At 31.7% G+C, this 12,209-nt stretch overlaps 1 protein-coding gene across 1 annotated transcript; it reads right to left on the bottom strand.

Moving 5' to 3' along the window:
• Positions 1–5,690: 5,690 nt before the first annotated feature.
• Positions 5,691–11,810, bottom strand: LOC135953908 (probable cytochrome P450 305a1). The gene is made up of 2 exons (XM_065503938.1): positions 11,449–11,810; positions 5,691–7,239 (listed from the first exon to the last, which is right to left on the bottom strand). The coding sequence occupies exons 1-2, from the start codon at positions 11,540–11,542 to the stop codon at positions 5,825–5,827; spliced, it is 1,509 nt and encodes a 502-aa protein (XP_065360010.1). The 5' UTR covers positions 11,543–11,810; the 3' UTR covers positions 5,691–5,824.
• Between the last annotated feature and the right edge of the window lie 399 nt (positions 11,811–12,209).

Here is a 12,209-nt window from a genome sequence, read left to right as displayed (position 1 = left end):
GCGTGTTCGATTGGTAGCAATTTGAAAATGTGTGAAAATAGATTTTTGAATCCAAAATTTTTTTTTTCAAAAATGTTCCTTCGATTTTTTGCATATAAAATTTTTAAAAACTATAATTTTGTAATAAAAATGATATAGAATGCTTAGAAACATATTAGGGAAATACAAAAATAAAAAATATTAAAATAAAAATCACGGGGGGCTTCAGGATAAGCTTCCAGGACTAAAAATTTAATTTGGAATAACGGATAAACCAGGACACGTAGGACCTTAATATTAATATCAGTCAATATGGATATCAATACCAACCATATAATATACTTAAAACATCTATTAACACCTCCAGTTAAAACTTGTAGCGAAAGGGTTAAATAAACCACGATTAGTGTCTTAAATTTTCTCTATAAAAGACCCACGATTGCTGTTTAAATAAACCACGATTAGTGTCTTAAATTTTCTCTATAAAAGACCCACGATTGCTGTTTAAATAAACCACGATTAGTGTCTTAAATTTTCTCTATAAAAGACCCACGATTGCTGTTTAAATAAACCACGATTAGTGTCTTAAATTTTCTCTATAAAAGACCCACGATTGCTGTTTAAATAAACCACGATTAGTGTCTTAAATTTTCTCTATAAAAGACCCACGATTGCTGTTTAAATAAACCACGATTAGTGTCTTAAATTTTCTCTATAAAAGACCCACGATTGCTGTTTAAATAAACCACGATTAGTGTCTTAAATTTTCTCTATAAAAGACCCATGATTGCTGTTTAAATAAACCACGATTAGTGTCTTAAATTTTCTCTATAAAAGACCCACGATTGCTGTTTAAATAAACCACGATTAGTGTCTTAAATTTTCTCTATAAAAGACCCACGATTGCTGTTTAAATAAACCACGATTAGGGTCTTAAATTTTCTCTATAAAAGACCCACGATTGCTGTTTAAATAAACCACGATTAGAGTCTTAAATTTTCTCTATAAAAGACCCATGATTGCTGTTTATATAAACCACGATTAGTGTCCTAAATTTTTTCTAAAAAAGACCACCATTGATGTTTAAACAAAACACGATTAGTGTCTTAAATATTCTCTATAAGAGGCCCACGATTGCTGTTTAAATAAACCACGATTAGTGTCTTAAATTTTCTCTAAAAAAGACCACCATTGATGCTTAAACAAAAAACGATTAGTGTCTTAAATTTTCTCTATAAAAGACCCACGATTGCTGTTTAAATAAACCACGATTAGAGTCTTAAATTTTCTCTATCAAAGACCCATGATTGCTGTTTATATAAACCACGATTAGTGTCCTAAATTTTTTCTAAAAAATACCACAATTGATGTTTAAACACACCACGATTAGTGTCTTAAATTTTCTCTATAAAAGACCCACGATAGCTGTTTAAATAAACCACGATTAGTGTCTTAAATATTCTCGATAAGAGGCCCACGATTGCTGTTTATATAAACCACGATTAGTGTCCTAAATTTTTTCTAAAAAAGACCACCATTGATGTTTAAACAAAACACGATTAGTGTCTTAAATATTCTCTATAAGAGGCCCACGATTGCTGTTTAAATAAACCACGATTAGTGTCCTAAATTTTCTCTAAAAAAGACCACCATTGATGCTTAAACAAAAAACGATTAGTGTCTTAAATTTTCTCTATAAAAGACCCACGATTGCTGTTTAAATAAACCACGATTAGTGTCTTAAATTTTGTCTATAAAAGACCCATGATTGCTGTTTAAATAAACCACGATTAGTGTCTTAAATTTTCTTTAAAAAACTCACTATTTCTTTATAAAACTCACGATAAACCACGATTAGTGGTTTTCTCTAAAAAAGACCCACCATTGATGTTTAAACACACCACGATTAGTGGTTTTCTCTAAAAAAGACCCACCATTGATGTTTAAACACACCACGATTAGTGGTTTTCTCTAAAAAAGACCCACCATTGATGTTTAAACACACCACGATTAGTGTCTTAAATTTTCTCTATAAAAGACCCACGATTGCTGTTTAAATAAACCACGATTAGTGTCTAAAATTTTCTCCATAAAACACCCATGATTGCTGTTTAAATAAACCACGATTAGAGTCTTAAATTTTCTCTATAAAAGACACTCTATTGCTGTTTAAACAAACCACGATTAGAGTCTTAAATTTTCTCTATAAAAGACCCACTATTGCTGTTTAAACAAACCACGATTAGAGTCTTAAATTTTCTCTATAAAAGAGTCATGATTGCTGTTTAAACAAACCATGATTAGTGTCTTAAATTTTCTCTATAAAAGATATGATTGCTGTTTAAATAAACCACGATTAGTGTCTTAAATTATCTCTATAAAAGACCCATGATTGCTGTTTAAATAAACCATGCGATTTGTGTCTTAAATTTTCTCTATAAAAGATATGATTGCTGTTTAAATAAACCATGCGATTTGTGTCTTAAATTTTCTCTATAAAAGATATGATTGCTGTTTAAATAAACCACGATTAGTGCCTTAAATTATCTCTATAAAAGACCCATGATTGCTGTTTAAATAAACCATGCGATTTGTGTCTTAAATTTTCTCTATAAAAGTCCCACGATTGCTGTTTAAACCAACCACGATTAGTGTTTTAAATTTTCTCTATAAAAGACCCACGATTGCTGTTTAAATAAACCACGATTATTGTCTTAAATTTTCTCTATAAAAGACCCACGATTGCGGTTTAAACAAACCACGATTAGAGTCTTAAATTTTCTCTATAAAAGACCCACGATTGCTGTTTAAACAAACCACGATTAGAGTCTTAAATTTTCTCTATAAAAGACCCACGATTGCTGTTTATACAAACCACGATTAGTGTCTTAAATTTTCTTTATAAAAGACCCGAGATGGCTGTTCAAGCAAACCACGATTAGAGTCTTAAATTTTCTCTATAAAAGACCCACGATTGCTGTTTAAACAAACCACGATTAGTGTCTTAAATTTTCTTTATAAACGACCCACGATTGCTGTTTAAACAAACAACGCTTTGGGTCATAAATTTTCTCTATAAAAGACCCACGATTGCTGTTTAAATAAACCACGATTAGTGTCTTAAATTTTCTCTATAAAAGACCCACAACTGCTGTTTAAATAAGCCACGATTAGAGTCTAAAATTTTCTCTATAAAAGACCCACGATTGCTGTTTAAATAAACCACGATTAGAGTCTTAAATTTTCTATATAAAAGACCCACGATTGCTGTTCAAATAAGCCACGATTAGTGTCTTAAATTTTCTCTATAAAAGACCCACTATTGCTGTTTAAACAAACCACGATTAGAGTTTAAATTTTCTCTATAAAAGACCTACGATTGCTGTTAAAATAAACCACGATTAGTGTCTGAAATTTTCTTTATAAACGACCCACGATTGCTGTTTAAACAAACAACGCTTTGAGTCATAAATTTTCTCTATAAAAGACCCACGATTGCTGTTTAAATAAACCACGATTAGTGTCTTAAATTTTCTCTATAAAAGACCCACGATTGCTGTTTAAATAAGCCACAATTTGAGTCTTAAATTTTCTCTATACGCTTTGAGTCACAAATTTTCTTTGTAAAATACCCACGATTGCTGTTTAAATAAACCACGATTAGTGTCTTAAATTTTCTCTGTAAAATACCCACGATTGCTGTTTAAATAAACCACGATTAGTGTCTTAAATTTTCTCTATAAAAGACCCACGATTGCTGTTTAAATAAACCACAATTTGAGTCTTAAATTTTCTCTATAAAAGACCCACGATTGCTGTTTAAACAAACAACGCTTTGAGTCATAAATTTTCTCACGATTTGCTGTTTAAACAAACCACGATTAGAGTCTTAAATTTTCTCTATAAAAGACCCACGATTGCTGTTTAAACAAACCACGATTAGAGTCTTAAATTTTCTCTATAAAAGACTCACAATTGCTGTTTAAATAAACCACGATTAGTGTCTTAAATTTTCTCTTAAAAAACCCATGATTGCTGTTTAAATAAACCACGATTAGTGTCTTAAATTTTCTCTATAAAAGACCCGAGATGGCTGTTTAAATAAACCACGATTAGAGTCTTAAATTTTCTCTATAAAAGACCCATTTTTGCTGTTTAAATAAACCACGATTAGAGTCTTAAATTTTCTCTATAAAAGACCCATTTTTGCTGTTTAAATAAACCACGATTAGAGTCTTAAATTTTTTCTATAAAAGACCCATTTTTGCTGCTTAAATAAACCACGATTAGAGTCTTAAATTTTCTCTATAAAAGACCCATTTTTGCTGTTTAAGTAAACCACGATTAGTGTCTTAAATTTTCTCTATAAAAGACCAATGATTGCTGTTTAAATAAACCACGATTAGTGTCTTAAATTTTTTCTATAAATGACCCACGATTGCTGTTTAAATAAACCACGATTAGAGTCTCAAATTTTCTCTATAAAATACCCATGATTGCTGTTTAAATAAACCACGATTAGAGTCTTAAATTTTCTCTATAAAAGACCCATGATTGCTTTTTAAATAAACCACGATTAGAGTCTTAAATTTTCTCTATAAAAGACTCATGATTGCTTTTTAAATAAACCACGATTAGAGTCTTAAATTTTCTCTATAAAAGACCCACGATTGCTGTTTAAATAAACCACGATTAGTGTCTTAAATTTTCTCTATAAAAGACCCACTATTGCTGTTCAAACAAACCACGATTGGTGCGTTAAATTTTCATTATAAAATAAGAACATTTTCTATAAAATGTGTTTACTATTTGGAGTTTAAGTTTTATATACTAATTTACGTGTTACTTAGGCAAATATTTTTCTGTTTATCACTATATTATTATTTTTAGTTCTTTTATTAATATAGAATTATTGTAAATATTTATTTTAATATGACTCCAATATTTACAGTGTTTATTCAATTTCTATTTTGAAGTTTTTAATCGTGTTCATACTTGCGTAATTGTGATGCCTTTGCGTAATTTTGTTCAAAATATTTGCACTAGGTGTATTTTATAGGCTAGTTTTAGGATAAAAAACTACTTGCTTAAACGTAGTTTAATTTTTTGGAAATCGGAACACAAACGAAGATATAGGATAGTTTTAAAAATGTAACATACCCGAGGTGTCCTATTTTGAGGACCCTTGGTCGTGCCCCTGGTGGGGCCATGAGATCCATGTTCAAAGCTTAAACTCGACAACATTTCTTCTTTGCGCATGTGAAATTTCATTGAAACCAATCTAACCATTTAGAAGTTACAGATTTATTTCCCTCTTTTTTGCTATATCACTGAGTGTCGCTTATGATAAAATCTTATCCCCTATAATTTTGAAGTTATTAACAATTTTGATACTTTGAGAACCATAAAAATTTAATTTTTGCAATAAAAAAAATTTAGAAAATGTCGCTTACGATAATTTGGCGCTAAGGGCTCGATATGAATCCCTAATAATGCGACCGGGAAATAATATTTCAGAGCGGTCAGAAGGTTTTACAAAACCTAATAATTGAGAGAATACAAGAAATTCTTAAACTCAAGAGCTAAGAGATGAAAGCTAAAAAGGAATTTTTCATCCTAATGTTAGGCAAATTTTTAGAAACAAAGTATGGCAATCCATCAAGTTTAGAACTTTTGTAACATTATTTTTAAAATGAAAACACTTCACGAAATATTTTGTTTAACTAATACTTTATTAAATTCGTTAGATTATTTAAATTTAAACTTAAATTAATTAGATGAAATCTTCATATCTCTTAAATGAATGCCTCAAATGCTGCAATATCAAATGAAAAAACAAATCCTTCTACAATTGTCTTTTAATAAATTTAATTTTATAAGGCTTAGGAGATAATGTTATGCCCGGTAAAAGATTCAATGAGGGCTTATCCTCCTCCTTGTCGCTTAAAACCAATTCGAAAGTTTGGCAAATTTTAACCAGCACCGAAAATAGACAGGCTCTAGCCATGGCATCACCCAAGCAGCGTCTGCGGCCCTGGCCAAAAGGCATAAAATATTCATCTTTAAATGTTTTACCCTCATCATCTATGAAACGTTCGGGTCTAAAGTTGTGTGGATCTTGCCAGTGGTCCGCGTCCATTAAGACCGAGTATAGGCCTATAAGTATGGTGGTATTTTTGGGTATATCATAGCCATCCAACTTGGTATCCCATAAAGCTCTTCTGGGTCCTGTTATGGGTACTATGTGATAAAATCTTTGCACCTCCATGATGAAAGCATCCATATAGGGATAAAATGCTTTAGAGCTTAAATGGGGAAATTCGGTATTCTTGATATTGGCCAATATTTCATCGTAAACCAGTTTTTGTATGTCAGGACGCATGGCCAAAGTCATTAAAGCCAAGTCTGTGGTGGTGCTGGTGGTCTGAGAGCCAGCTATAAAGAAATCTAATATGGTCATGGTAAGTTGTATTTCATTAAAGGTGGAATTCTCTGTGTCCTTATTAGTTTCCTGTTGCATTTCATTAATATAGGCATAAATAAAATCATTATCGGCATTTTCTTTTGTCAATGTGGTCTTGTGTTCATCTATGGTTTCCATAAAGAATTGAAACAACTCATTGTTCAATTGACGTATCAAATTGTAGCCAGTTTTGTCGGGAGCCACAAATCTTAAAAATGGAAACTGTGTTAAAACCCCACCCGACATATCGAAAACTTTTGATCTGCGATTCATTAAATCCAAAAGTTTAACCAAACGTTTGTCATCTCGTTTGAAACGTTTACCGGCCGTCATCGACCACAACACATTAATAACACTCTGGGCCAAAAATGAACCCGGCCTTACAGCTTGTCCCTTAAACTCTTCTATGAACTGCAATAAACTATCGGTTTCCTTTTCAATGTGCTGCTCCATTTGAGTGCGTCCATAGCCAACATGACGCATTTGTTTCATGGCAAAATTACGATGTTCATACCACAACTGGCCATCGGTGCAAGTGATGCCTTTGCGGGTGCCCATGGTACGCAATCTCAAGAAGAAAGTATCGGGCCTACCCTCGAAAACTTCTTGCAAATGTACATCTTTGACTAGGGGATATGAGAGGGCTACCACCACCAGTTCACGGCCCAGTTTAAGTCCCAATATATTGGAATTGTAGCGTTTAGACCAATTCTCAAAAGCTTTATGTTGTCCACCAGCTGCTACAGCTTCTTTGCGTAATTGTATGGTATTGCCAACCCATGGTATAAAATCGGGCCCTTAAAATGAAAAGATTAACAAGTTGTGAATTGAAATTGATTACAAAATATTATTTAAAATATTTATATTACATAAACTTTGTTAATTCTTTAAAAAAAAAACTAGAATATTGAGAGAAAATAACAGAGAAAAGATTTCTGTCTGAAAGAATGATAATAGTTACAAACATCAAAATTAAATTATTCCGTTTGGACCATTAGACAAAGTATTGTTACGTTTTAAACTTTTAAAACGTTGGTTTATTTCCTTTAAATAAACCGGATACTTTTGATTGCAAATAAAAGCCGTTTAGTAGTTTGAAAATTGTAACAACTCTTTATTTATTTAAAATGTACAACAACAGAATTAAATAGTCACTCAATGCTTTTTTTACACGTTTATAAATTCGCAGAAATACAGACACACTTTATAATGTACACGAATTCACTTGAAAAATACAAAACACTTTAAGGCACTCAGTTGATGTTTATTCGAAAAGCGTCTCTGATAAACTCACTAACTACTGCAACCTCTTCCACTATTTATAACACTGCCATCTGCATTCTAGATTGCTCTTTAACTGTCTAGAGCTTTCTAATACAAACGCCATGTGTGGTGTACTTTCTACAATGTTCCTTAACTGAATATTCGAATTCGAATACACGGTCGCAGCAAACAGCGTTGCCATACTTACGATCAATGGTCAACTGAAAGCTTTTATTCAATGTTAATAATACCCACAGATATGTTACTGTTTGCTATTACAGCACTGCTATTTGAAAGCTTTATGCTACTTTTAAATCAGCCGTTAAAATCGTTATATTTGAATTCAAGTACAATTTCGTAACAGTATTAAATATATAGCTGACAGATCTTGATATTAACGAGTCTTTCAAGAACATTATCGGCTAAATATTAGTACTTTATGCTGGGATTGTGAATACTTTATAAGGGCAGGACGATCGGCTAGGTTGACATGACAAAGCCAATAGATTGGTTAATGGGTTGGATTTAAGACGAATGGAGACAAAACGAAACGGGAACTCGAGTATTAAAAACGAACATTTTGGACAGTAATCATTCCATTGTGGATATCAGTCACTGAGTGAGTGTTATTCAGAGTGACAAATGTAAATGTTCCTGATCATATTACAGTATTTTGTAAGATGTAAGTAAAATGTAAATAAAGTTTTTTAATGAATTTTAATTGGAAAAAGTGTTTTATTTAGAGAGAGAGAAAGTTTTTACGATAAGCAGCGCAATCAAGAGGAAATAATTAATCCAGAATGAAAAGTTGAGTTCTACAATCGGAAGTTAAGCAAGAGATATAGAGAAGGAAAGGTAGTTCATCATATTTCATATTTCAACTAGACCAAGTTTAATATTTATTTAATTTTTTTTAAAGAAAGTGCTTGCTTTTCTTAGTTTTATGAGTTAGCACATGATTAATGATAATTATTATTTAACACTTTAATGTTAATTTGTAAGTAAACATTGTTATCATTTCCAAAATCATGAAAAACTATGAAGTAGATATTTTAAGAATGGTTTCCAGTAGAAATAAACAAGAACAAGTAAGAGAGCTATGTATATTCGGCTGTGCCGAATTTTATATACCCTTCACCAAATTATACTTCAAAATACAAATTTAAAATATTTTTAGATAAACAAAAATTTTGTTTTTTCAAAGTATTTTTTTTCATTTTTTGGAAAAAAAAATTTTCGAATTCAAATTATTTTTTTAAAAATTTTTTTTTTTTTAAATTTAATTTTTTTTTTAATTTTTTTTGTTTTTTCGATTTTGACACATTGTGGGTCCAACTTACTATGGTCTTATATGCATACGTCGTTGCAAAGGTCTTTGAAATATCTATCATTAGATATCCATATTGTCTATATTAATGGCTTAGTGATCCTGATATAGGTCAGAAATAGGTAAAAAATCGAGGTTGTCCTAGTTTTTTTCCTCATATCTCAGCCATTTGTGGACCGATTTTGCTGATTTTAAATAGAAAACTTCTCGAAAGCATGTCTGGCAGAATTATTAAAGATTTGGATCCTGATTTTAAATAAGAAACTTCTCGAAAGCATGTCCGACAGAATTATTAAAGATTTGGATCCCGAAGATATCTGGGGTCTTCAGAAAATTGAAACAGACAGACGGACAGACATATAGACCGACAGACATGGCTTAATCGACTCCGCTATCTATAAGGATCCAGAATATATATACTTTATAGGTTCGGAAAATTATATAGTGGAAATTACAAACGGAATGACAAACCTATATATACCCTTCTCACGAAGGTGAAGGGTATAAAAATCGTTAAGAAACATATTTTGGCAAATTGTTTAATACAATACCATATTCCGTTCCCTAAGATTCATTCAGGCAACACTGCTCTTGTCAACAAGTATCTGTGAGTTGTCTCCTGTCAAAATTTCAAGCTGCGTCATTTAGTTTGTGTTTGACAGCCATTGATAGCAGGATACCGCGTTACTTGGGGAGAAAATGGAAAAAAGTGAATTTCGTGAGCTCATTAAGCATTATTTTTGGCGGAAAAAACCCATCTCTCAAACCAAGGCTAAGCTTAAATACTATGGGAACTCTGCACCATCAATTTCAATGGTAAAAAACTGGTTTACTGAATTTCATTGTGGCAGCACAGGCTCGGAAGATGCCGAACATTTTGGACGACCAGTTAAGGTACTTTACTTTGGTGGTTTGTTGTTGTTTTCAATTTTGAATGGTTACTTGGATATGAGAAAGCTTTTTGCAAGATGGGTGCAGCGTTTTCTCACAATCGACCACAAACGCAATCGTGTGACAACGTCGCAGGATTGTTTGGCGTTGTCCAACCGCAATATAGACGAGTTTTTGTGCCGTTTCGAAGTCGTGGACGAAATGTAAATCCACTGCAACACACCAGCGACCAAAAAGCATTCAAAACAATGGGTTTATCGAGGTGAATTGGCGCCAATGATGGCCAAGGTGGGTCTGTCAGCCAATAAAGTTATGACGACCGTTTTTTTGGGATGGATGCGCTATAGTCCATATTGACTACCTTCAAAAGAGTAAAACAATGAATGGCGAATATTAATAAATTGGCTCATATAATGAGGATTTTGAAAAAAAAAACGATCGCATTTGGCCAAGAAAAATTAGTTTTTTACCAAGACAATGCAAGCGTGCATAAATGTGCAGTTTCTATCCATGAATTAGGCAACGAAATGCTCCCTTTTTCATCCTATTCTCCGGATTTATCCCGAAGTAATATTTCTAGTTTTTAAACCTGAAGAAATGGCTAGGCGGAAAGAGGTTAGACTTCAAATCATCTCACAAACCAGTAACTATTTTGATGACTTCAACAAATTTTATTTTTTGGAAGGCATAACAAAATTAGAGAAACGTTGGAGAAAGTGTATAGAGCTCAAAGGAGGATATGTTGAAAAATAAAATTATTTTTTTTTGCAAAAAACCTGTGTTTCATTAAAAAAAGCCATGGACTTATTGACTTGCCCTAGTATTTTCAAAGTGGGCAGGAGGAAGTTTTTCTAAAATAATTATTTTATTGTTCCCCTTGGAAACATTTAACCACGACAAGGCTTAAAATTATCCGTTTTGACTGAAATATTTACTGCTCGAAATTCCCAAACAAAATCGTTATACAAAAAAAAGTCATCCGAAGTATTTGAAGCCCCATGGATTTTCTTTTCATATCTTTTTAAGAATTTGGAATAGAAATCGACTGCATTATGATTTATTAAATTCTAAAAATAATAATTTCAACATGTCTCTGTTTTACAATTTATATAATAATAATTACGATTAAAAACTTTTGAATACTGCAAAATAAATAAATAAAAAAAATATAACTCGTGTACGCATAATTAGGTGTCGTATTACCATACATCATTTTTAGTTTAGGAAATACCTCCATAAATGTAAGAGTATTCCAGAGACATGTGGTCTAATTAGAAACACAAGTTATTGCCTTAAATAAATCACTGTGTCATTGTCTATGTCTAAAGAATTTAACATGCTCAATTGGTCAGCATATCAAATGTCAGTCAAGTCAATCAAGAATTTGCATACAAAATTTAAAAAAAAAAGTAATGAATAGAAAATATGTATCTAGATACATATTCGTAATGTATCTGAATACAATTTAAAAGTAAAGGAACTGCCTTATATGGAAAACGAACTTATGAATTGATTTATTTCTCACCTGGTGGATAATTTGCTGGCCTTTTAATGGACTTGTATAAATAATAACCCACATAGCCCAATATTAGTGAGATGATAAATATAATTGCATTCATTTTGTTTGTTTTTTAGTTACAAATTAAACTTCTTTTTAAATGTAATAATTTGTTTTTTCTTTTATATTTTTTTTAAAAATTTCTTTTTGTTCAATTAATTTCTTAGTTTTTGTTTTTTTTTTTAAATTTCTTGTCACCGGAATTAAAACACACACACGTTTTTATTTCAATTTTATTATCAAGAGCTAACTGTTGTTGGTCAGAGTGTTTCCCACAAACTGAAACTGGAATTGAAAAAGTCCCCAGCTGTTGTAAATGATCGTTCTATCGTCAAACGACTTTTATTTATAATCGTCGATTAACTTTAGCAACGATAAAAACAAATTGTTACTCTTCTTTGCTTTTCTCCAAGTACGTAATTGTTATTGTAGTTAGTGTAATGTTTTTTATACCCTACACCACCATAGTGGGGAGGTTATTATGTTTGTAACGCCAAAAAATATTATTCTAACATTCACCTTAAAGTTAACTTAAAGTCGACTAAGAATCATTTTCCGAGTCGATTAAACGATGTCCGTCCGTCTGACTGGCTGTCCATGTGAACTTTGTGCACAAAGTACAGGTCTAAATTTTGAAGATATTTCGATCAAATTTGTCCTTTTGAAACTGGCTGATATCGGTCCATTATTATACCTAGCCCCCATTCAAATGTCCTCCCGAAATATAA

The sequence above is a fragment of the Calliphora vicina genome, chromosome 3, assembly GCF_958450345.1.
Source record: "Calliphora vicina chromosome 3, idCalVici1.1, whole genome shotgun sequence".
Taxonomy (NCBI): Eukaryota; Metazoa; Arthropoda; class Insecta; order Diptera; family Calliphoridae; genus Calliphora; species Calliphora vicina.
The sequence above is the reverse complement of the archived record's forward strand: the minus strand, read 5'-3'. Positions and strand labels throughout refer to the sequence as shown.

Bases quoted from the DNA above. Each gene is read 5' to 3' on its own strand.
- LOC135953908 (XM_065503938.1), bottom strand. From the start codon at position 11,542: ATGAATGCAATTATATTTATCATCTCACTAATATTGGGCTATGTGGGT. The intron at 7,240-11,448 runs GTGAGAAATAAA...TTTCATTTTAAG, and splicing joins GCCAGCAAATTATCCACCAG to GGCCCGATTTTATACCATGG.